Source organism: Cyprinus carpio, chromosome B8, assembly GCF_018340385.1.
Source record: "Cyprinus carpio isolate SPL01 chromosome B8, ASM1834038v1, whole genome shotgun sequence".
NCBI lineage: Eukaryota > Metazoa > Chordata > Actinopteri > Cypriniformes > Cyprinidae > Cyprinus > Cyprinus carpio.
In genome coordinates, this window is record NC_056604.1 from 8688635 (window position 1) to 8716028 (window position 27394).

General features: G+C 37.3%; 1 protein-coding gene across 2 annotated transcripts in view; it reads right to left on the minus strand.

Moving 5' to 3' along the window:
• agbl4 (AGBL carboxypeptidase 4) overlaps positions 1–27394 on the minus strand; it is a 327238-nt gene that overhangs the window by 198865 nt on the left and 100979 nt on the right. For both annotated transcript variants that reach the window (XM_042729535.1, XM_042729534.1), the window contains one exon: positions 5101–5195. In XM_042729535.1, coding sequence (XP_042585469.1) covers positions 5101–5195 — 95 coding nt within the window. The remainder of the gene's footprint in view (positions 1–5100; positions 5196–27394) is intronic.

Below are 27394 nucleotides of genomic sequence, written 5' to 3' on the forward strand. Positions count from 1 at the left end.
CTGAGTTTTGTTAAGCTGTAACTGTTAAAGAACAATTATGTCAGAATCAGAAAGAGTAGAAATACGACTGATGCGCATACAAGGAATTTGTTTTGGAGCTGTACACAAAAGACACAGACCTTTGGTATATTGAGAGCTTTGGTGCTTGTGGCATCCTGGATGTACTAGGATGAAGGGGTAACAAATAAATATAAAGGATATTGCCCATTTTTATTGTATAAGTGGGGATACTGTTCATGAGGTAGTGCAAGTCTTATGACTGTCCTGGTTTTTCAATGGCAAGAGTAAGATGGGGTAACTTGGGTCTGAGGGAAAATTTTTCTGAGCCCTTTTCCTCACTCTGGAAAAAAGTGGGCAGGGGAGTAAAAAAAAAAGTTTGAATTTTAATGACGGCTGTAACTGTTTTGAGCTGTAGGTTAAATGGCTGCTGGCGAAGGAAATTTATGGCTGCACAATTATAATATTACATTGCAAAATAATAAATGAATTATTATTTACTTAATCAAATAAATGATTGAGACTACGAAAACCAGACATGTCAAATGTTGATTATAGCATTCATTTAGGTCTACTCCTGTTTTCATGTTGTTCAGGGCATAATTATTATTGATAATTTATGTCCCAGGGAATGTTTTTTACTAAATGAACTTACTAAGTGAAAAATTTACAAAACTAACAGATTAAACATTTTTTCTTTTGCTAATATGACGGATACAACTTTTACCAGGCCTTTATCCTTGCTATTTTTAAAAAATGATTTTCATTGTTTAACCTTTCACCTGACCCAGACTTAAAATATGAAAATCACTTATAAAAATATAATTTTTTTGCATGTTAAAAAGTATTACAATCTAAAAAAAAAGAGTGAAAATTAAGGTAATTATAATTTGTGGGCAAACTGTTTTTATTCATATTTGTATTATTCTTTTTATTATGTTATGTCATTTGCCTTAGCCTATATATATATATATTTTTTTTTTCAAATATAGATAGATTGAGAGAGATAGATAGACATAAATAGATAGACAGACAGACAGACAGATAGACAGACAGATAGATAGATAGATAGATAGATAGATAGATAGATAGATAGATAGATAGATAGATAGATAGATAGATAGATAGATAGATAGATAGATAGATAGATAGATAGATAGATAGATAGATAGATAGATAGATAGATAGATAGATAGATAGATATGTAAAGATAGATTGATAGATAGATAGATAGATTGTTAGATAGATATGAAAATTATTAATTATTATTTTATCATAATTGCGCAGATGTAGCCCTATTAATTTCTAAAAAATGGTTTGCAATAAGAGTGAGCTACAGCACGCCACAAACCCCTAAATAACCTCGGCACACTCCTGAGGGAAATGTTAAACACGGACACGTAGGAGACGTCAACTTGACTGTGAAATGTTTTGCAGTCCATTGTTTTCCGGCAGCATCTCCATCTAATTGTCTTGTCCCATTAGGCCGTGACCAGGGTTTGGCAGAGGAAGACAGGCTCCCTTGGCAGATGCCTGCCATTTGTCTGAATCCCCTTGATCGACTCGTGACAGATGTCAAGGCTTCCGTTGAGCGGGTACTCTCCGTCACATGACCTCTGTTCGGTGCGTCAGGATAACGTGGCGTAGTGGCTCTCTCGCACACACCCATATGGATGCATGCACACTTTGGCATCCATCAGTTCCCTGCTATTACCTCTGACAGGCCTCACCTGCCCAGATTGCATGGCCCATGCAAATTCAACCTGGCAGATGAGTGTTTGAATGGTAATGCACCACTCTGATTGATACTGATAGGAGGCGTGGATGTGTGTGTATCGGTGCGTGTGCGGGTACGTGGAATTTGCCAAACTTAACTTTTCCAAATGTTATCGGGAAGTGCTCAAGGTACACTGGCACACAAGTCATTCGCACACTAAAGGACTGAAACTTGTTGCTGGAACAAGTCTGTGAAAACAGCCCCAGGGCACAGCCAACTTTTAAAGCCCTTATAGCTCTTTTCCCCACTGTGTGAGAATCTGTGCAAAACCGATCACAAAACAAATCCTCCATGTTGTTGCTGGCTGACATGATGTCCAGAATCTGTAAGCTGGGAAAATAATTTATCTTAATCTACTAGTGAAAAAAAGTCTGTAATATGTATATATGTACACACACACACACACACACACATATATATATATATATATATGTATATATAAATTATGCCCCAATAAACATGTATTTATAAAGTGACAATTTGTACAGTAAATAAGATATGCTTGTAAATGCAATACTGGTCGAAAATCTGTGGATTTTTTTTTTTTTTATATAAAACTTTTATTCCACAAAGATGCATTCAATTGATCAAAAGAGACAGTAAATACATTTATAATGTTACAAAATATTTATATTTTAAATACATGCTGTTCTTATGAACTTTCTATTTATCAAAGAATCCTGAAAAAAATGTATCACAGTTTCCACAAAAATATTAAGTATTTTTTTATTCTGATGAATGGTGTTTTTGATGATGAAAATTCAGCTTTGCCATGACAGAAATAAATTACATACTCTGATATATATATATATAATATATATATATATATATATATATATATATATATATATATATATATATATATATATATATATATATATATATATATATATATATATATATAATGTTTAATGTTTGTACTGTATTATTAATCAAATCAATGCAGCCTTGGCATGAATAAGTGACTTTCAAAAAAAGAAAATGTTTTTACTAATTAATGTATATATAAAAAAAGATTGTTGCCTCAACTTTTATTTGTTTTTATGATTTTTTAACTAATTCAGTATAAACATTTATATCAATCATTCATTAAACATTACATTAAAAAAGAATAATTTAGAAGCAAATTTGTGGGAAAACTAATTGCAGGATCATAAATAATCAAGGATTCGAACGTAACTGACTAATCTTGTAATCTTGTAACTGACCCAACTAGACTGTAATTAGAAGAGTACACAACAACAAGACACTAAATAAGAAACTGTATGTACTTATAGTGTGAGTTTGGCTTAAGTATAGACAAAGATATCAAATAAGCCATGAAGATATGTGAAGAATAGCAGAACCCACACTGAGCAGGAAGGATTTGATCTTATCTTCACACTGATGTAATGCATGTAGCCATTTAACAGACATCCAAAACTACACACAGCTAGGAGACTGTATTTGTCTTTCACGCATCTCCTCCTCCACGAAGGCAGATGTGTTTCTATTAAAACCATTCCTAACGTTGACAGAGCGCAAAGAGTCGAGCTGATTAAAAGACACATAAATGTTATATTACGTTACATTAGACAGCAACTTGTCTTTTGAAAATCATATTTCCCATGTTACAAAAACAGCATTCTTCCGTCTTAGAAACATTGCCAAGTTATGGAACATGCTACCTGTTTCTGAAGCAGAAAAGCTAGTTCATGCATTCATGACCCCTAGACTGGACTTTTGTAATGCACTGCTAGGTGATTACTCTGCATCTTCAATAAACAAGCTACAGGTAGTCCAAAACGCAGCTGCTAGAGTCCTTACCAGGTCAAGAAAATATGATCATATTACCCCAGTTTTACATTCTCTGTACTGGCTGCCTATTAAAGGGATACTCCACCCCAAAATGAAAATTTTGTCATTAATCGCATGTTGTTCCAAACCCGTAAAAGCACAGTTCGTCTTCGGAACACAATTTAAGATATTTTGGATGAAAACCGGGAGGCCTGTGACTGTCCCATAGACTGCCATGTAAATAACAGTGTCAAGGTCCATAAAAGGTATGAAAGTCGTCGTCAGAATACTCCATCTGCCATCAAATGTGTAATCTGGGTTATATGAAGCGACGGAAACACTTTTTGAAGCGAAGAAAACAAAAATAACGACTTTATTACAAATAACAATTCCTTTGTCAACAGTCTCCTCTGTGTCTCTTCATATCACTGCATGCTGTGTATGCTCTTCTGTACCATCCATGCCACAAGGATGCGCTGTTTCAACATGTATTTAGCTTTGATTTAAAATCCATATTGTCTTGTTAAAGCATAGCAGATAAATTATGAGAATAACCCAGCAAAGAAAACAGCGCATCCTTGTGGAACTGTTGAATAATGAGCTTTTACGGGTTTGGAATGACATGGGGGTAAGTGATTAATGACAAAATTTTCATTTTGGGGTGGACTATCCCTTTAAGTTCTGTATCAGTTACAAAACATTATTACTTACTTTTAAGGCCCTAAATGGTTTAGCTCCTGCATACCTAACTAGTCTTCTATCATGCTACAATCCATTCCGCTCCCTAAGGTCGCAAAACTCTCCCAAACTCTGGAATAGCCTTTCTGATAACGTTCGGGGTTCAGACACACTCTCTCTGTTTAAATCTAGATTAAAGACACATTTCTTTAGCCAAGCATTCACATAATGTATCTCATAAACTTGTACTTCAGTTACATCTGAAAAGCGCTATACAAATAAACTTGAACTGAATTGAATTGAATAAAACCATGTTTAGGGAAAATAGCACCAGTGTGACATGCCGTAAATAGTCACGTATAAGGAAATTGTCCAGCCTGAAGCTCACCTCCTTCTCTGGCATTTCTCATAATTCCTCTATCAACAGCCCTGTCACTGTCCCTTTTTTCTACCCAGACGGCATCACCATGGAGACAAAAAACATCCCCAGCAACACAACCTCTCATCTGGAACATCAAACACACAATTGTCAACTTGGAGAAGGAAGAGAAAGTGAGAAAGCGTTGAATGCTTCCTTTAAGGAACACCGGCAGTGTGATAAACCGAAGAGGTGGTAACGAAAAATCCTGTTGTTTGCAGCAGAGAGATAAGACAGTCAGATATGATGAAAGTGTACACAGTCAAGTCTTACTGGCCGTGTCTGCAGGGCTTGTGTGGAACCCATGCACGGGCCTGTGTTACACAAATGGGAAGAGGCACAAGCTACACATGGAAGATAAGTCGTGGATTTGTTATTTGGAATTAAAGCATGGAAAGCGCAGTGGCGAACAGCGTGTAGGTGGAGATGTGATATTTGCAGAGGGTATGAATACCATTTAGGCCGGCTGGTCGACTTCACCACGGGGGACATCCCATCTCTGTACAGGCTCTTGGTCTTGCTGAAGTTCACAATGTTGAAAATCACCCTCTGAAACAACAAGAAACAGACATTTGTAATCAGATGGAACCAAGGTTATTTTATTATATATGAAACACACGCAGTGAAGAAAACAACAACAACAACAACAGAAAATGAGATTTTGCGAACAAACTGAAAAACAAAACATATTTTGTATGTGACATTAAGGGGCAGGTAAATAAAAAAAAAATTGGTGGGATAAAATATATATAGTGCCCTCCATAAGTATTGGAACAGTACTTGCTGTGGAGTAAAGGCATTTGCAAATATAATTAAAAGATGAATATGAGACCAAACTACAGAATTGTATTATTAGCTGTTTCAACACATACATGTTTTAACAGACAAAAAGGACAGCACTTTTAAAATGCATCCCAACATCTGATGTGTGCATAAGTATTGGAACAGTTGAACTTAGGGGAGATGTAAAAGACTAAAAGATCAGACTGTTGTTGGCTGCTGATGTCACCAGTGGTTTCCAAACTTTTGATTTCTCCATGCCCTTTGTCTAATTGACTTCCTTTTTCTTTTAGTATCCAAATTGCTCGCTTTTCTCTCAGTCAACTCCCTCATCTTCATCCTGAATTGTGTGTCATCATCAAATGCAAGACTGCAAGCAATGGATATAACTGATACAACACATTCTGCTTTTAATAACTTAACAATTAATGCAACAGAACACAGCTGATCACGTAGAAAGACCTGTGAGGCAACTGTTCCAATCCTTATGCTCACATCAGATAGGGGGAGGAAACTCTAAAAGTGCTGACCCTCTTGGTAAAACATGTGTGTTGTATCATCCAATAATAAAATGTGACAATTTGCAGTTTTGTCTAATATTCATATTTTAAACATATTTACAGGTTTCTTGACTCCACAGCAAACAGAGCAATTTTGTATACTGTTCCAATACTTCTGGAGGGCTTTTGTTTAAATAAATAAATAAATGGAACCAAGGTTATTTTATTGTATGAAAATGAACACTAGCAGTAAATAAAAAAACATCATAAAATGTGAATTTGCAAACAACTGTAAACAAAAAATGTGTGTTACATTTATTAAAAAACAGACAGACAGACAGACAGACAGACAGACAGAGATAGATAGATAGATAGATAGATAGATAGATAGACTGTAAACAAAAAATGTGTGTTACATTTATTAAAAAACAGACAGACAGAATAGATAGATAGATAGTGGCTACAGAAAACAATTAAATGGAGTTTCATTGCGTTGACAATGAAAATTATCCAAAACAAAACTCTTTTATATATTATTTACATTCTACGCCATGAATTTCTCATTCTTCCCCCCTCCCAAATCTGTCTTGTTGTCTGCTGAAGGGATCTGATCCAGCCCATTCTGTTGAATCATGAATGCCCCAGAGATCCCAAAATGATGGTAGTTACAATTTAGTATTAAACGCAGCAGCAATCTCAGTCAGTATAGCTCATTAAATTGTCCCCAAACACTATAGTGCACTGTGTTATGAATTAGATGAATAAAACTTCAACTTAATGGCACTGAGTATAATGCAGTTTCTGATCAGTTGTTGTGTGTGAGGCAGATGGAACAATTTGTAGTGCTATGTAATCAATACCATACAGAATATACAAACAAAACAAAAACTTTAAAACTAACAGCTCTACTTTCAGCAAAGATCTGAAATTCTCAATCGGGCAGCTCTTCACAGAACCTCACAGTACGGTTCAAAATTAGCAGCGCAAATAGGAAGTGCTGTACGAGACACCAAACGTGTTAAAAGAATCTTGCAGGATCTCGCTGACTACGTAATGTGAAGATTGTGTGAACTTACAACACAAAAAGACAATAGAGACAAAACTGTAGAGAGATGTGAGAGTTTCTCTGCATTTCCTCAACATATGAAACTGAAGAAATAACAAAACACTGTCTGCCACTGGATTTGCAAAAGAAACACAACACTGCAGGAAGTGAAGGTCAGGTTATGTTGAGGTGAAAAGACATCTCATATCGCATTGTACCGGGACCTTGAGAAAACCTTGGCTATTTTCCAATTTGTATATAATCCATAATGTATACTGATACAGAGGCAAACATGTCCTAAAACATAGAGTATTAAAAATGAGGGTTCCAAAGGTGAATAGATAACATTATCAGTGGGTATTTGGGCTAATATTACCCTTAGCCCCTTGCACCATGAAAGGGAGAGTTTATGACAGTTTGCTTCAACTTCTTTAGGGCATAGACAAAGGTTAGGAATGGGAGACCAAAGTTACAAAAGCTGATTTTAAATGAACAAACCTACAAATTAAGTAATAATATTTATTTTAGATATAATAATATATAATAATTTTACAGGATAAACTATTTTAGTACAAACATTTAAATTACTCATCCATCCATTACATTAAAAAAAAAAATTTTTTAGAAGCAAATTTGTGTGAAAAGTAATTGCAGGATCATAAATACAGAGACAAGCATGTCCCAAAGCATAGTGTGTTAAAAAATGACTTTGAAAAAATGACAAAAGAGTTTGTGATCCTTTGCTTCAACTTCTTTAGGGTATAGACAATGGTTACACAAACCTACAAATTAAGGAATAATATTTATTTTAGATATAATGGCACCATTCATGTATAACCAGTACACAACAAAGGCATAATATAATAGAAATTATACATTCTTTTACTATGTAGTAGAAGCATACGAACATGGATGCAGCCTAGTTCAAGCCTCATTACCAACAGCTAGCGTTTCTCCATTGTCACATCCCTCCTCTCACCCACCTGTCATGAGTCTAGACCTGGAGTCACTGCAGCATGACTGGGGCAATTTGAGGGCAGGTGGATTTGTCTTCAAACCCATTTCCTAATATCATGAGAGAATGAAGTTTATGAAATATGAAGTGTATAAATAGTACAGACAATGCTAATAATGATATGTCCAAACTGTAAATGACTCCTGGTGATAAACCATATCAAATTCCCAATTAAGCCCAGGTGTAGAAGTCAACAGCGTGCAAACGAAATCCAATTACAAGCATTCTCTCCTTTTTTTCAGTGCCTGCTTTCTCCAAGAATCAACCCCCACCCCCCCCACCCCCCATCCACCCACCCCGCTGTTCCCCTCCCATCAGCGGCTGCAGTCACAGAAGATGGGGGATTGTGGTCGGCCTGAATCAGCCAGGGCTAAAATGACATTTAACTGATGTTCAGACGCGAGGTAGCTGCTGGAACGGGTAGATAAGACCATTGCTGCTGGCATTTCAATTACACTTTTACTGCCCTACACATCTGTTGCCAGCCTACTTTCAGTCTTTTTTTTTCCCACAGGCAAATACATCCTCATTCCACCACCTTTACATCACGCCACTCTTTCTTCTTCTTTTTTCCACCACAAAATTCAGATTGTCTGCATTGGCAGGTGGTTTCGGGGTCTAGACTGGAATGTATTGCTGCATTTGAGGGTGGGACACAGTGGGGTCAGTTCTCTCTCCAGCCCAGTGGTTCTCAACTGACCCAAAAATGGGTCACAAGTCTGTTCTGGGCCACATGATAGCAGGAAAAAACAATGCTAAATGCAGCCAACAAAATAAAGGTATAAAGGGTTGTAAAAAACAAGAGAGAAAGGATTGGGGATATGTTGCAAGCCAGATTCAAACACTTTATCTTTCAACATTTTATCTCACTTTTTCACTTCACTCACACCATTTTTGAGGGTGTTTTTCCACGAGGCTCATGCAAAGATGGCAGTCAGTTGTCAGCTGTCCAGTAGAACAAAGCTGTATGCCTCTGTGAAGTTTAAAGGTGACTCCTTTAGCTGACGTTGTCAGAATTGATCTGTTTCATTCATATCTTTTCGCCACTTATATTCATAGTATTACGAGAAGCTTCTCTCTCTGTCATCATTTGCTACAGCGTCTTCATCACAGTCAACAGGGGAGTTACTCAGAAGAAGGGAGGGCTGTGGGTTAAATTGGACGCACATTTCATCTCAGGCTCATTAAGAGCTTTATGTAAGAAAGAAAGAGAGAAAATGCACACATACATACTGTAAGTCACTGGTGGTCTCCCTTGTGCTAGTTAAGCCAATGTATCTACACTGAGGAGTAATTTGAAGTTGGTTCCCAAAACAGCACAGCTCAGTGCAGAGCTGGCCATGGAGGAGCTGTGAGAACAGTAAATTTAATTACTGATAGAGAGACAGGAACACATTACCATCCAGCCTGCCTGAGATGTCATTTCCATCAGGCATGTCAAGTTCGTTCAGAGCTCTTTACACTGACACATATTCACACTCACTTGGTGTCTTGTGTCATGAAGCCTGACTTTTGACTTAAAGTATGGTCCACTTTGACGCTTATTCTAGCAGTTTCTCCCATAAAGGCTGGAAGAAACCATCTGATCAACATGTAATTACAGTTTACTATGAACAAAAATATGTTATTTAAAAAAACTACAATGAAGCTACGTAACAGGCAATATTTTTATTTACATTAGTACTGGCATTATATATACCTATGCTAATACCATTTTTTACATGATAAAACATTTACATACAGTATACTACAGCTCAAAGTTTAGGGTCATTAAGATTTTTAGGGTCTTTAGGATTATTATTTATTTTTAGAATGAAATGAATACTTTTATTTAGCAAGCATGAATTAAATTAATTTAAAGTGACAGTAAAGACAAAAAAAATTATATTCCAAATAAATGTTGTTTTGAACTTCCTATTTATCTAAGTTTCCACAAAAACATTAAGCAGCATAACTTTTTTTAACATTGGTAATTAAAAATAATAATAAAAATAATAATAATAATTAAGCACCAATTCGGCATATTAGAATGATTTCTGAAGGATCATGTGACACTGAAGACAGGAGTAATGGCTGCTAAAAATTTACAGGAATAAATTACATTTTAAAATATATTAAAATAAAAAACACTTTTTAAATTGAAATTTAAATACACTAAATAAACCTAGCAAACATATCTATAATTTGCATGCAAAGATGTAGAGGAAGAAAGAAATGTTAGAGGAAAATATTCTATACATCCTTGCAGACTCTGCAACTAATAATTAAAATAATACTGTACTTTTGTGGCACCATAATACAATAGCAACAATATTATGTTAACAGCTGCTGTTGTTATATAGTTAGTGGCTGCATAGCTGTAGCAAAGATTTCATTAAAACCTGATTCTGGGATTAAAGAAGAATCCTCTTATTTACATTAGTCACACACACCTGCTCCAAAGGCGAAAGTTCTCCTACATCACAACAACAAGCTGCTCTGAGCTGCACAGGTGAACTAATGATTTACACTCTGTTAAGAGACAGAGAATAAGAAACCAGCAGAAAAGTGAATGAGAAAAAGACTGCCAACAAGCAATGACCTACCCAGTGCTCCTGAACAGAAATAGCTGGATGTCAAACAGTGTTTGGGGGCAAACGGTGTCTTTTGATACTGATCGATCTGCAGAGTCCTGCTCTGGGGAAAACACTGCTGAAATATTTAAGAGACTTGTCTAAATGGAGGGAGACATAAATAATGTACTTTGTCCTCTGTAAGTCATGTTCTTACTAAGAAAGTTCAATGTAGATACATTAGCTTAACGACACTGAATAATGCAGAATGCAGTGGGGCATATAAAAGTACATACTGAAGAGTGACAGGGGTTAAATACAGAGTACACTGAGCCATATACAAAACTGTAAATTACATCAAATTTCAACTGTCTCTTCATTAAAATAAAATTAAAGTTATAATATAAGTACACTGGGAATTCAGTTGAAGATAAAATTTATTTTTGCTCAACAAAATTGAAACGGTAAATGGAAATTTTGCTTTGCTTTGTATGTAACCAGTATGATTGCAATTGGTGCATCTCTAAAATTCTCAGACTTAACTTTCTTAAAGGGTTTGTTACACCTGTGCACATGACCTCCAGAAAGAAGATGACAAGGCCAGTTCCTGTCCTCAAAGCTCAGAATTAGCACAAACACATTTTTGATAAAGAAATTTCACATACTGACTAACTGTGAGCGTGTCGAGCTGCAATTTAATGTCAGCTTTTAATTTCCTTCTTAAAAAGGGATGTATTCAATAACTGTGATATCAGATAACAGAAAACTCCGGCAGGCATTTCTGAAGCAGCAGGCATGTAGACCTTTTGTTTGGTTCAGGCATTCAGAGCCTTTTGTGCAGGAATATTTAATTCCGCTGGAAAACCAGGAAGTGGGTGTTTTTGCTGTATTTAGTGAAAAGGCAATTGCAATCTACCGCCTCATTGTGTGGCAGCAACACGTGATTCTAACATGTTTAATTAGGTCCCTCCATCGCCTTTGACTGACGGTCCAGCAAAACACAGACGACACAATGCAAAAGGTCACAGCCACTCACACAATGGTGCTCGGAGAGCTTTAAAAGTATTCCATTAACCTACTGATGGCTCCGTGCGCAGCTATGAGGGAAAGACCTTTGTATACGTGTTTGTAATACTTAACCCTATGCCGGTAGCTTATATGTGCGAGTCACGCTATTGTGCATGCAATAAATCAATGTTCTTGTGTGTCTACGTCAACTTACATTACCCATAATTAACAAAAATGAAGTCAAAACTTATTGTAATGCATGGATCGGTCAAACTAAATGGACTTTTACATCCTTTCTTCTCTTATTGAGTTAGTTCATTTTGATGTCTCATGGTTCATGATCTCACCCTCCATTCTGACATGACTTAAAGGGATAGTTTACCCAAATATCAGAATTCTAGTTTCCTTTACTCGCTCTTAGATCAATTTCAAACCTGTATGATGATGTTTCATCTGTAGAACATCATATTAAAAATCAAGTCAAGTCAGGTTCACCTTTCTATAGCGCTTCATACAATTCAGATTGTTTGAAAGCAGCTACATAGTACTAAACAGGAACATCAAACCAATTATGCAAACTTCTTCAAATATGAGACAAATTCCAATTCTGCAGCAAAGCTGCTCTACAAAGACAATAGTGTCATTAATCAGCTAAAGTCAGTTCAGTTCAATAAATGCTTGAAAATCATCAATTATGAAATTCTGCTATAAGCAGCTCTACAGAAGACAATGATGTTGTTATTCAGCTCAAATCAGTTCAATGCTGATTCAGTTCTGTTCAAAAACAGTGTTGATTTTGCTAAATTAATTAATAATGAAACAAATTCGATTCTCTGAAATGTCATCATCCAGTTTAATTCAGTTTTGTTCTCATCCGATGGTGTCAGTGCAGTCAAACTGATTATATAACAGAATATTAAGTGTCTTTTACACCCTCATGAAAGCAGATGGGGATCAGGGCCTGTCAAGATCAAAAAATAGGACAAAACACCATAAAAGCTTCACAGAAGTACTTGTGCAATATAAATCAAGTGTTCTGAAGTCATTCAACACCTTTGTTTCAGGAACAGACTGAAAGTTAAGAAAATCACACTTGACATCCATGGTCACCATTCACTTTAAATGATTAGAAAAAAAGCTTAGAAATTTAGTTTGAAACAGCAGCTACCATGAACAAATGAAGTCAAGAGAGGAGAATAAATAACAGAATTTTCATGTTGCGTGAACTGTTCCTTTAAGGGATGTTTGACTCCAGATTACGTCCCTACTGTACATATTACAGATGCCAGGCCACTCGGCTCTGCTTCCAAGCACAAAACTGAACAGTAGTGCCACAATCTCTCACTCAGGATCAGACAAATACATAAACAAAATGGAACAGTGTTGCCATCCTCCTCTATAAAAAGACAATCTGTTGCTATCTCTCCCATTCGCTCGGGGTCTTCCGTCAAGTAAGTGGCGACAGAGAGGTGGAATTGTCAAAAGTGATGGATGACTATCAACCTTCTGCTCTCCCCCTCTTCAGTCCTGGGAGATTTACAGAGCTGCTGACTACCAGGCATGAAAACCAATCTCTTTCTCCATTTCTATCCTTCCCTATATCTCGCCAGCACTCTCTCCGTGTCTTTCTTTTCCCTTCTATCTATCCATCTATTATCTTAAGCCATTTTTTTTCACTTCTGACAGATTTGGAGAATGTCGTCTATCTATGCAACCAATCAGCTCGCTTCACTGCTGGGTAGTACGGCGGAATACAGGTGACACGTCTGTCTCAGACGAGGGCGTAAATCGCCGCGGTCTATGACAAGCGTTCCGCCTCCCGTCCTCTCCTCCCAACCGGATGAGGAACGGAATGTGTGCACGTCTAAATGTCGCAATTATAACATCACAAAGGGTGGCACCGTAGGCTAATTGTGCTCTCAAAATAGTAATGGCTTTATTATCACAACTATTTTGGTGAGTGTAATGATCGTTAGGAGGCATTATGTTAATGCAATTAAGCGCTAGCATTATTGTTCCAGACCTCTCTAATTGGGGGGATCTCAGAGGGCACCCTGTTTAAATATACTCAATGATACATTTACACGGCCCTATAGTAAAGTGGCAAGGAGAATGAAGAGTTTAAAGATTAATATGCTTACAATAAAAACAAACAATAAAAAAATAAACAATACAAACACTGGCACAACCAAACTCCTGTTTCCTCTTGCAGCAAGGTCGGCCACCCATTACTGGCTCTGATGGCACACTAAACGAGATTATATTATATTTATAACATATTTTGAACATTTTCAAAATAATATATCATAGAATAAAACTCATTTTTTAATTAGTGTCATATACATAAACATCAAAACAAATAAATAAGCCAGACATTCAATAAGATATTCAGTTAGACTGATTCAAGTTACTGATTCCTTTTAAATTATTTGTTAAAAGAATCAAGCCATGAGATTAATTTGTTCATGAATCAGACTCTATTCTTGTCAGTAATGAATTTATATATACAGTATATACAGTACAGTATATACAGTATATATATATATATATATATATATATATATATATATATATATATATATATACACACACACACCATAGAGTGCCCTTTAACCCTCACAATACTCAGAAATATTGGTTTTAATTTCCCATTCGCTTTATGTCATATCATAAATAGTAGACACTCAATTACTATAGAAACATATTAGCTGAGCTCCCACACATTTTTTTAGATAATTATGGGCCATTATTCGAAACATAATGCATAGGATATGTCCACCCTGTCATGGACATATATATTACTGTTAAATAAGTTTTTACTGCAAAATTAAAATGCTAATTATATTTTCTGAAAGGTATGACATCCCTTGTTATGATGGTATGATGTTGGTTATTAAAAAAATATATATAATTATAATAATAAATAATATAATTACATCCTCAATTACATTGATATACCCACCTCATATGCTCACCTCAGCCGTTGAAATTCCCGCCACTGAAGAGACAAAAAATCTGTTGTCCTGATGTCACTAAAGGGGATGACCTTTTCTTAAATGGGCAGATTCCCCAATACGACAGGGTGGACAACCATTCAAGGGACATGGACAAACTTTTCATTTTTATTAAATAAAAATATAGTTTTTATTACCAAATGATCAATACACTCAAATTGAGTAATCTCTTATTTGACAAAATATTAATAGGAAAATGTATTATATATTTTTTTATTTGACAATATTCTATAATTGTATCTAAAGAGCCGTCTAATGCTTTTGTTATGAATTTAAAAACTTAGCCTAATATAACACACCCTTTCATAGTCATTTTTATGTTAAGGTATCATAGGAAATGAGTTATTTATGTACATGACACCAAAGGGCACCTTACAGTGTTACTGACCCATATAGATAGATAGATAGATAGATAGATAGATAGATAGATAGATAGATAGATAGATAGATAGATAGATAGATAGATAGATAGATAGATAGATAGATAGATAGATAGATAGATAGATAGATAGATAGATCTTATCAACCACAACCTTTTGCAATACAGATTAAATTAAATCTTTTTTAAAGTAGCAAATAGTAAAATATTTTAGTGTTGTAAACTGGGCTAGGCTTCCAACAGTACATTCCTCCAAGCAGGCATGTGTCACATGCTGTAATGATATGCAAATGTTATTCAAATTGACATCCAATCAACTGTAGTGAGCCTGTGAGAGTGACCTTAGACATTTGAAGAGCTGGGCGAGAGAAATGGCTGTTGGCAGGGGTTGCCCTTTTGCTGCACATCTGAGACCATTTGTGTGGTTTGTCTTATGATGGTTAATATGAAGATTTGGGTTAAACCTTCAGCGCTTGTTGAAGATCAGCACAAAGGGCAATTTCACCATCTAAAAGCCACAGAGAGGCCTGTAGTGTGACCTCTCACCATGATCTCTCGCCTTTCTGTCATCGCACAGGCATGCGGTCTACCCCAGGTTAATCAGATATGTTCATGTTTTCCATTCATATTTCATGGCTCATCAAATTCAAATGAATTCCGCTAAAAAAAACCCAGCAACTTTCCATGGAGGTGTAATATTCTCGTGCTGGTGCCTTGTTAGATTTTTTTAAATTTATTTATATTGGGTTTGTTTGTCTATTTTTACGCCACAGGACGAGATGGGCGTGATTACCAACATGCCAGCAGCACGATGAGCAAATTTAGACCGGAGTGAGAACACCATCACAAAAGGCTCTGTACAAACACACACATTTTACGGGAAATACACACTTGGGCTGGGATGTCGAAGCTAATTGCTTTTTGAAGTCATTTTTAGCTTCTCTCTCACTGTGTCCACTCTCTGTCAGTGGACTGGTCCATTGGGGCAGCATTGCACAGACAAAAAGAGAGATGGAAGGAGAGGGAAAAAACAGAGAGAGAGAGAGAGAGAGAGAGAGAGAGAGAGAGAGAGAGAGAGAATGGAGGGAAAAACTGACAGAGTTGATGCCTGATGTTCCAACAAACAGGAAACCTCAGCTGACCTGTGGGTGAATCGCCGAGACCATTCCTGACCAACAGACTCTACTTTTTAAATATTAATCTTCATAACAATCATGTAGTTTTCTGAGCTGCACTGATATACAGGAAGTTTGGACTGATATTCTAAACAAACAGAACATCTGCATACTGTGTATAACATACATACTATATATTTTAGTGAATGGTAAGAGTAGTGTGGTGTTATGCTATTCTGAACATAGCCCATAAATGTTAAAAAAATACAAAAAAAAAAAATGTTGACAATTGTGTTCAATGTTGTATGAATGCAATCCTGATACGTTACATTTACCATATTGTTATTGTCATTTGACCTACCAGCATCAGCTGCATTGCATCACTGCCATTCAATAAACTGTCAAGTCTCCATTACATGCATACTTCGGAATCTCACCGGAAGTCATCCAGGTACTTTTCTCCTACTGTTTTGTGAGTACTATCAATTCAGACATATTACTTTTTCATAAAGTGTTTTGGTAGGGAAGTATGCGATTCTGGATGCAGCCATTCTCATTCTAGAAGGATTTGATTGAATAAAAATCCTGATCTGGTGAAAATGAATTTTAACAGATTTAAAAGCACTAAAAGTCACAAAACTCTCATTCTGATACCATTGGCTCTTTAAGCGCCTGCCTCCTCTGGGCCAGCAGCCAATCGTATGACAGGGTGGCAGATGGGCAGCTGGGAGGGCAAATGTGGAGCTGGCTTCAGTGCGTGTTGGTCTTTTACAGGATGAAAAGGTCAAGAGCTTTTTTGTTCTTGTTTCTTTTTTTTTATTCCCCTCAAGTCTGCCACTGTACTGAGGTTTTCTGCAATCACGCACACATGCACACACAAAAATTTACCACAGGCTTGCGAGAGTCAATATGTTATTCAGTTTTTTTCTCAATCTGCTATAATTACAATACAGCCCCCTGGTCAGAGCTGACACGGTGCCAAAATCCCCCACTGGCCGGAGAATGAGTCACAGAGAAATAAATATTACAGCAGAATGTGTGTGTGATTGTTTATGTGTTGGAGGTGAGACAGAGGCTATGAATACCGCTCTCCGGGACAGTTCACACTGTTACTATCAGCAGGTATTCTCTCATCCTTCTAACGTCCAAATGAATATGCAGATTTTAAGGAGAAAAGGGCAAATAAACAAAAGTGCATAAATCCAGCCTTTTTTGCGTGAACGAGGGGGTTCCTGCAATCGTACGGATGGCGACTTTTGACCCTTGCCGTTCTGAAGTGGAGGATGATAGATTTAGCCTTCTGTCCAGCTGCTGCTGGTCCATCAACGCTAGCTGAAATGAGAAAATTGAAGTGGGCCTGTGTTATTGCCTCTGACCCTCTAGAGGCCAAGGCATCGTGGGGTGGATAGACTGAAGGAGGGAGAGTGAGATGCGGTTGCGGAGGAGGTAAATAATGGCACAACATTGTTACTCACTTCCGTTGACTTCAGAAACGCCACAACCGCTCTTAATAACACAGAGGATAAAAAGAACAGTGTCAAGAGCCTGAAAACTTCCAACGGCCCCCGACAGCACTGCTGCGTCGGCAGGAAGTGATGTCACAGGTCAGTGTTTTTAATTCGGAACGTTCCCAGGGGTACAGCGACCCCTCGGCCCTGCCAGATCAGCAGCGGTGATGGAGGGAGGCTGAGTGCGAGTGGCACGCCATCTCTGTGGAATATCAATCTGCTGCATCTAACCGTCTCACCCCTCAGCTAACGACCTTATTAATTAATCAGCGCCGAACTGACTCGCTTATTTCTCCCCTTCTCGCCTGCTTGTCTTTAACCCCTTCCTCGTTTTTCCCTCGGCTTCACCGGGGAGAGCGTTTTGTAGATGTGAGGTGAGCTCTACCCCCATCTGTGGTTGCAGTACAGCTTGGCAGTGTGAGTTTTTGATTGAGGGGCTGTATAAAAGCAATCTTCCAGACCTGGGGAGGGAGAGAGAGAACGAGAGCAGGCAGGCGACACTCATCTTTCTGCACATTGCACGTCTGGCTGCTTGCCTGCCGGGGCCTGCGTTTCACATAGCACATAGTTTATTATGGTGGCTGCTATCGGGCTCGCAGGCCTGTATCTGCTTAGGATGAAAACAAGAGTTAAGAAAAACCCCATTCAAGGGCATCTGGTGTCTCTGACAGACATACAAACCAAGACAGAGGAGATCGAGGGAGGGAGACGTGAAAATGGATGTGAAAATGGATAATAAGCTCGCCTCCGACACCTGGAAAACGCGTCAGAGTATTCAATGCATCACGTCAGGTGCGATGGGAATGGCTGTTCTTGTTTGCCGAATGCATGAGATCTTAAATGTGTAGGCTAACCTTTGGAAAGTCACACAGAACCGAAAACGATGGCGTTTCCTGCACTTGAGCGATTAAACGCTGATAAGCGTGGAAAACACCACGCCTGCCATTGATTCATGCAAAATAAAATCAATATATGCAAAACACGCAAGGAAATGTATAGAAACCACCTTTCCTTTGAGGCAAAATATACTTATTTGAGAATATTTATATCTCTTGGCATATGTTTTGTAAGGATAGGCTTAGAATTTTGCAGTTATACTAAAGAACATTCATGGAAATATCATATGATGCAGAAATTCTAAGCATAGCATCAGTTCTGCATGGGCTGTTCTCGTTTCTGGAGGAATTGAATGCTTGGCAAACAGCAGGGGACCAAGGGATTTAAAGCCTGCATGCTGCTGTTTGAGGGCTTTGTTTAAATGAAATACTTTAGAATGGCTAAAACCTGTTCTTTAACTGCAAAGCATAAGTCTAAGGAGCAAGAATGAAGCACTGGGTCTCTTAAAACATCCCAATTGTTTGTTTTACAGTTTAACAGCCAGGTACCAGTGTGAAATACAACGAAATGCTAGCAACCAACAATTCTATAACATATTAGTATTTTTAATTTTTTTTGATTTAACAACCTATAATTAAACACAGCCAGTTTAAATACGTAAAACATTTTTAAAATCAAGATGAAAATATGGTAGAGGATGTGATTCCCAAGAACAAAAGTCAAGGAAACCAACAAAATCCAAAGTGCATTTGCTACAACAAAAAAACCTTCTATCCAGTATTCACAAACAACTGGAGGAGTCGTGGCAAAGTCATGGAAATATGTATGACTGGCAAGTCTCATTTCATCTGCCATTGACAGGTGTGACAGTTCAATTTGGACCCTACATACTCATATTCAACCTTATTTGAGTCCATTAGTTAATTGAGTAGGAACATTCTCAAAAATGACTGTGAGTAGACTGCCCTGAGAGCTTCACATTTACACAAGAACAAATTCAATGTTAGAGTCTAATATTGATTTATCTATAAAAGGATAGGCAGGCCCGAGGTTGGATTACCTTCATCATATTACTACAGTAAGAGTTGCACATGGGATCTCTAATGGTGTCTTGCTAACACAGGCTGCAGGGAAGGTCAGAGATGAGAGCTGGGATAAGCAAGAGAAACACACACTAATGTCTTTAGCTTACAGACTAGTGTTTCATCCAGCCTGCTCCAAGCACAAAGTTAGAAATGGTCAATTCAATCAAAGGGTGGATGATTACAGTATCAGAAATTTCTATATTATAGAGACTTCATACAGAGCAATACCGTATCTGTTATCTATTAGAGTCGAACACAAGCCTTTATACAGTATCTTTTGCATATAAAGGTTTCTGAAAGTACAACAGTATTTGTACTATATAGTACAAACAATATTGAGCATAATAACTATAAGATAAACAAATGTTAAAACAAATACTTTTACATGTTCATGACACACTGGTTTGTGAGATTGGAATTGATTCTATACTAGCATGAACTACTACTGTGTATATGTATGTGTGTGTGAGACAGAAAGAGCAAGAAGGAGAGAAAATGTATTGGAGGTAATTCAAATGCAGAGGAAAACCCATAAAGATGATCAACTGAACATTATTTCACGAGGTCAAATTAGATTAATTAATCTAGAACTTGCTGCAGACCTGTGAAAACAGGAAGAACATTAGTATGTGCCCAAGCAAGCTCGCTTGGAGGAAAGAAATGATAAGAAGAAAAGAAAAGAAAAACAGAAAAGAATAAAGGGGAAAACAAAAAGACAGGAAAAAGGAAAGGAAAGGAAATTAAAGGAATGTTGAAAGAAAGAAAAACAATGGGCATTATCAAAAGGAATGCTGATGTGTGAGTTGCCATAGTGACTGAAGAAGGTGTGCCAGTCATGGCCATAATCAGAGCCATCGCTAAGTGTAGCTGTCATCGGAACAGCGCTAAAGAGAAAGAACCACCGGCACAGACGTCTCTCTGACTGCTAAAGAGGACGGATGGGAAACGTACTGCCTCTAAATACAGCTGCAAACATTCAATCATTGCCACCCATGAGAAAATATGCTTTTTGGTGCCAAAGACTATCACCTTAATGTGCTGAGAGAGAAAATGTTTATTTGTTGATTTATTTATTGAAAGATTTACATTGTCAAACTGCATCTGACTCTAAACTGGAAGCGTACTGAAGATTTTGCCATGTCTAGCATCAGGAAGGTGAGATGTCAGTATCGGATGTGAAAGGAACCCGGGGGTGTTGAGGCTGAGTTTGTAGGATCAGATTTATATGATGGGAATCATTCAATATCAGCCTAAAATGGATTAGAGCACAGCTGACTGCTCATTTCCTTCACACAGCCTGTATAAGTACCCATAGTCCTGAATTATAACTGCTGATCCACACACACACACACACACACACACACACACACACACACACACACACAGCAGTATGTGCTGAGTGCATGCATGTATTCAATCATTTTATGTAAGTTTGGATTGGAACATTGAATTGAAGTGTTTGCAGATAATCTAGGATTTGGCTTTATAAAAGGAATATTCTGGTTTCAACAAATTCACTTGACAGTGGCATAATGCTGATTGGAACAAAAATAATTATTACATTTTTAAAAATTTAATTTATTCATTTCTTTGTGTCATGTTGTTTTTTCTTTGTAAAAGTTGTAAAATTTAATATAACGTCACACAGAAAAGGTTAGTGATTTTTTCACAGTACAATCATGTGGCTATATAATTAAAATGTATGTAAATGTATTTTGTCAAATGATGTCTTAACATTTATTTGAATGTTAACATGTTTACAACAAATGCAAATTAATGTTTGTGGTAATCAACATTATGACTGACTGAGCTTAATCTGTTCCAAACCTGGAATATTGTTTTAGGATCTGAATTTAAATCCAGAATGAGTGTGAACAGTACAGAACAGTATTCCATTTTCCATAATGCTGCACTGATACATGATCTTTTGGGGTTCAAGTTAAGAAACAAATTCTTAAACTACTGTACTTGTACCTTTTTAATTGTGGTTTAATCTGAAAAAGTGATAAAACCATTGTATAATATGCATCTCGTTTTAAATCTAAATTTAAATGACTGTGGATAACAAACAGCCATCAAGATATTGCTTTTCTTCATGTCAATTCAGGAGCTCGGTTCCATTGTTTACCTGAGCAAACTGCCAAGTGCTTTTCTTTAGCAACACATTCCACTGTGGCATCTTATTTAGACTTTGCATTTCATAGCCATCCAATTGCAGCATCCAAAGTAGCCTGCAATTCCACACTTGATTCGTAAATTCAATACTTAATTAAATGAGCCAGATAAAATCATAAATACATTAGGAAAATAAATCACATCAATTTACGTTAGCATTTCAAGGTCTGGTGTTTTTTTTTTTTTTATTCTCTTCTCTTCTCCAAAAACCTATTTAATTGTAAATGTAGCTTACTGTTTTCAAGGTTGTGGGTAATATATCTTCAAATTCCCCCTGCATACATTTCCCTATAGCGTCCATCCAGAATTTGTCTCTTCATTATCTCTCAATGCTGTTAATGCTCTGATGGGGACCTGGGCTAATTTAAACCCAGCCTCACCTGAGGAAACTTTATTCATGCTGGGAAAAGCTATGTGATATGAAGTTATGAAACTATGAATGCTCTGTTAGAGAATAAGAGCAGTTGAGTTATCCAAACTGTACCGTTAGGATAACTCATTTCCTCATTTTAAGGAAACCAGTTGCCACAGTGCATTTAAGTTTAGAAAACAATAGTTAGGAATACTATGAACTTATTGTACTTCTTACTTAGTATGTCACTGTATTGATTAAAACCATTAAAATGAAAAACCTAAAAATTTGTCTGCTTCATCTCTTCACATAACTGTTTTCTATTAAGTGCAATGAACTTTCAGTAATATTTAAGTGAAATGAACGTGTTTCATTTAGTACATTTGACTGCGATGCTGTACAGTGATCAAAGCATACATGAATGGAAGCTTCAAAGAACTGGATGAACATATTTATTTGAATATACTCAGTGATTCACCGCGCAAAGTGGGTTGCAGATCTGAAGAACAATGCTAAATGAAAATAATTAAACAGCCACTAACCACATAATCGTGCACAGTTAGGATTGAAGTGCCACTGAAATTCACAGACCACATTGACAGCCCTGATTAGAATCGCAAAATAAACAGACTTATTAACATTTAAAAGCAAGGAGAAAATGCTTTCCATTTCTTTAGTGCTTCTCAAATATGCATAGACGTTTACTAAGGAAAAGGAGAATGAAAAGTACTTTGCGTAGCACCAGCCATTAAGAGTGAACGCTCCTGCATCTTAAAAGGCCTCATTCAAAGTAAACGGAAAAATAGAAAACACAATTTCAAGAGATTTGGTACATCAACCTTCTGATAAAAAGAAACATCTTCCAGCCAGCTCGCTCAAATCCGAGAGGGTGGAAGAGATACAAGCTTCTGTTCCAAGAGTTCTCCAGAGTTTGGGTCAAGGTGGGTGGTCAATGGAGCTGAAGAGCAGCGTGAAACGGGAGCATGAGGTGTGTTTCGAGAAGAGTGACTTCACCTTTGAGAGGGGCGAACAAAAGCAGAGAGCGAGGGGGGCCGCTGCGATGGACTTTAGCTTGATTAAATGGTCAGTGAGTCGGAAAACAACACTGATGTGATCTGTGACCTCAGGACAAAATCTTTTTACGGAAAAGATTAAATGAAAACACCTTCAAAAGAATCCATGGGGACAAAGTCAAGTTAGCTTCCCTGAAGAGGAAAAACAGAAAAAGAATGATGTTCTAGAACTCACATTAACATTGAGCACATAGAGTACTGACTGTAAGCTTTCAATGTGGACCATCTCCTTTCTATAACAAACAACAGGTTCTCTGGCTAATGGACTATATGGTTTACAACACTTTGACCTTTTTTGTTTTTTGGTCCTCAGTGTGCAACATCATGCACAGGAGCAAGCAAAAAGTCAAAGATACATAAACATGTGGATTACAATCTGCTCTCGGACTATCATCGAGGACATCTCATCAAGGTTGCTGTCAGACAAAAAATATAAGCAGTGTATTTCCCAATGACAAAGAGAGAACGGAGAGAATTTATCACCAGAGGAATTTCGGCAGCTGCAGCAATTCATTTACTAATGCAAGAGTAGCAACGATCTCATTTAGTAAATCAGATTCATGAAGCCACACACTGAACACTCATTCATATCTGCTCTGATGTGAATACAGCAAAGAACCTCTCTGACAGATTTTGCAAGACAGAAGACTGTCATAATGAAGTTATTTAAATACATTTAAAGGCCCTATGAAATCAAAATCTAATTTAGATTAACCTTTAGAAGCTACACACATTAAAACTTTACAGACTTTTTGTTTTCTGGTATCATGGACTGCATATTGACGGCTCATCTTGTATTTTTGTCCAATCAGGTCTAGGTATTCAGGTTTTAAGGTTAAAAGCTAATATGTTCTGCATGATTAATGAGAGGGTATGAGAGTTAATTCAAATGTAATTGTATTTATTTATGTTTTACTGTATAAAGCAACAATTACCAATTCAACCTCATTTTTTTCTTCTGTTGGCTGAAAATGACCTACTGTCTGCCTGCTGTATTTTGTAGACAAAGACAATGGTAAAAACAATTCACTTCTGTACTTGTGTGACTTTAGTAGGAAGAAGAATTCTTGATCTGTAAATAGCACATAACACCTATTTCAGACACATGCAAAAAATGTGCTTTGTTCTGTGGGACTCTTACTTTTGCAATTCAACACCATTTTAATCAGTGACAATCCAATCACAGTCATTCTTATGGCAATCAGAGAGAGAATACACAGAAGCGTGAGACACAGAGAGAGAGAATGGTAGGGCTGCAGACTTTCATATCTTCCAAGCGGCAGGGACTCAAATCATGTCTCTATGAAGTCTTGATTAAAACGACTTTACAGAGTCAACTGCCCTGTGCGCACAAAACACATAATTTAGTGTTACAATTTAAGTGAAGAACATCTTGCAGAGATGTCAAAGCTTTGTCAAGGGATTATAGCGAAAAGTGTTGACTCTCAGAATAAAGTATTCTTATCAGTCACATTCAAACCAGAGCAAACTGAAGTTGAGTTCTGAATGTGAGTGCAGACTTGAAGAATACATGAAGAAATAATGAAATAAATAAGTGTCACATAGATGGGAGGACTCATACATGAGGTGTCTGCATGTCTCTCGGTCTCTTTTGACCAAAAACCTGTCTCTCTTTATATCAACATGAAAGGTAACTCCCAAACCAGTAAATTAATAAAATAAAATAAAACTATAAAGTATTCTTGTCTGTCATATTTAAACCAGAGCAAACTGTGTCAAGTTCTGAACATAAAGAGTGCATTGTAAAGACTGCAAAAAGAAATAATAAAATAAATAAGTGTCCTGTGGGACAGACCATCTCAATGTATAGTTTTTCCTAAGACTTATTGCTGTTTCATACTATACACACTGATAAAATAAAAAATAAAATCTAATAAAATTACAGCAACGTAATAACTATATCATAGTCATATTTTAGTAGCCTAAAGCAAACCTTAAAATAAATAACTATTCACCTTCAATAACTATTCAACTAGGTGATGCAAGCCAAAAAGAAAAATCATTTCAGAGGTAGAGTATGTTTATATTTTGATGAAAAATTACAAAGACAAAGCCTTTTTTTTCTTTAGGTATAATGTTAAATGATGAATTATGCACCAGGAATGCTTAAGAAAATAAACAGTTCATAGCCAACAGTATGAAATCAGACAACAAACAGCCCACACAAGCTACGGCCACCTTCATCCTCACCTTTCTAAACGGCCACACCACATGGGAAGTCGTCCTGCTACACAGACCGACATAAAAGCACAATTATTCCAATGTTACACCACCTCACTCTTCCTCTCAAAGTCTGCTTCCCTTCCTAGTGTGGGGAGGAGAAAGGTGACTTTCATAGAACAGCAAAGAAGCTGACTCAGACAGTCCTGAGCCCCAGCAGGCCACAGGGGTGGCTTTCACTCTCTACCCCAGTCTGAGCTCACCGTGTCTGGGTATTTTTATAAGACGGCTGCCTGTGGTCCGTAATGGTCTGAAGCCAGATATCATTAGGTGTGTGAGTCAGGGCAGACTGATCTACTCCTGCTGTATTGAGCTGGATAAATATAATCCATCTCTTCCATCCATTAGTTATTTATACCCAAGACCTTAATGCATTCTTTTTTTGGAGCACATTTAGCTTGCAGTGCCAGATCCGTATCTGCAGTGGTGTGTCCGGCTGGGTTCAAAACCACCCGCCCCTGCAGGCGAGATGTACATCTACTAGTTATCAGATACAACAGCTGGTTTATTGTTCGGGAAAGCTCTCATTGGCCAAATGAGGCGATCAGTAGCGTTAAGGAAAATGAGACTGCGGCAGTTATGCACATAAGCCGTATCTTTTGGGATGGAGGTGTTTTGATGGAATGTGCCGTGAAGGTGAAAAGTTTTACATCAAAAAAAGAAGGGCACGAGGTGATGCTAGGCTTTATTTGGAGAACGAGACAGACAGAGTGTGTTTCAAGGTCTCAGCTGCCCCGTCCCACCAATGGGCCCAATCTGAAACTGTGCCACACAGTTCTACCACAAAAAAAAAAAAGGTAGTTCTAAGTTATGAGATCAGCAGCATCTCAATCTGGCAAGACTCTTGAGTAATGGCCCTGGAAAATTCAGCTTTGCAATCATAATAATAACCGTTATTTTAAATTGTGATACTATTTCACAATATTACTGTTTTTACTGCATTTATGATCTAATAAATGCAGCCCTTGTGTCCATAAGAGACTTCTTTCAGAAAACATGTTAAAAATCTTACGACCCCAAAAAAACATTGTGAATATGAATTCAATTTATTATATATCAAATTTCTGACCATCAAACGCTGCTTGTACTGTATAGAGATAATGAATTTAATTTATTTTGGATATTAAAACATATTCTTAAAAGGATAGTTCACCCAAAATGAAAATTACCCCATGATTTATTCACCCTCAAGTCATGTGTACGTGACTCAATACCACGACTGAGGTGAGACCTTTGAGCAAGCAACCGAACCCCCAACTGATCCCCATGCGCACAGCACTATGGCTGCACACTGCTACGAGTGTGTATTCACAGTGTGTGTGTGCACTTGAATGGGTTAAATGCAGAACACAAATTCCAAGTATGGGTTGCCATACTTGGCCACATATCTCTTCACTTCACTTCACTTCAAAGAAGAAAGTTATATACATCTAGGATGGCTTGAGGGTGAGTAAATCATGGGGCAATTTTCATTTTTGGGTGAACTATCCCTTTAATTCATAAGACTTGCAAACTCCAGCCTTTTCTGTTTATATATACTTTATTTATGTGAATCATATAGCAACACAGCCAGTTATGCCATCACTCATTTCTTAAGTAACCAAAAACGCAGGTTGGGTTTACAGTGCACCAGCTCCATTTTGGTGGAAAAGGGGTTAGAGAGGCCTCAGGACGTTCAAGTGGACTAGTTTTGTATTTCTGGATGTTTTTGAGACTTTCAGATAAGTATGATGCCCTGCTCAGAGTCACCTAGTGTCATCATCCGTCAGTGCAGAGGAGTGTGTGTATTTTTGAAGGGTCACTCTCTTTCCTCTCTCCATCTCTCTCTCTCGTTCTCGCTCTCACTGGATTTGACAGGTAAAGGAAACGGAGCGCCAGAGCATGACAGCTAACAATGACCCTCTTCTCCCATTACACACACACATATACACACACATTCAGCCCTTTGGTGGTCAAACCCTCTTCCTTTATCTAGAGCAAACACTTAAGGCCAGTTTAATGGGTCTACAGGCAGCCTTCCGCCAAATTGCAGCTCACAGGCTCATAAGAATGTGGGTAGGGAGATGTGT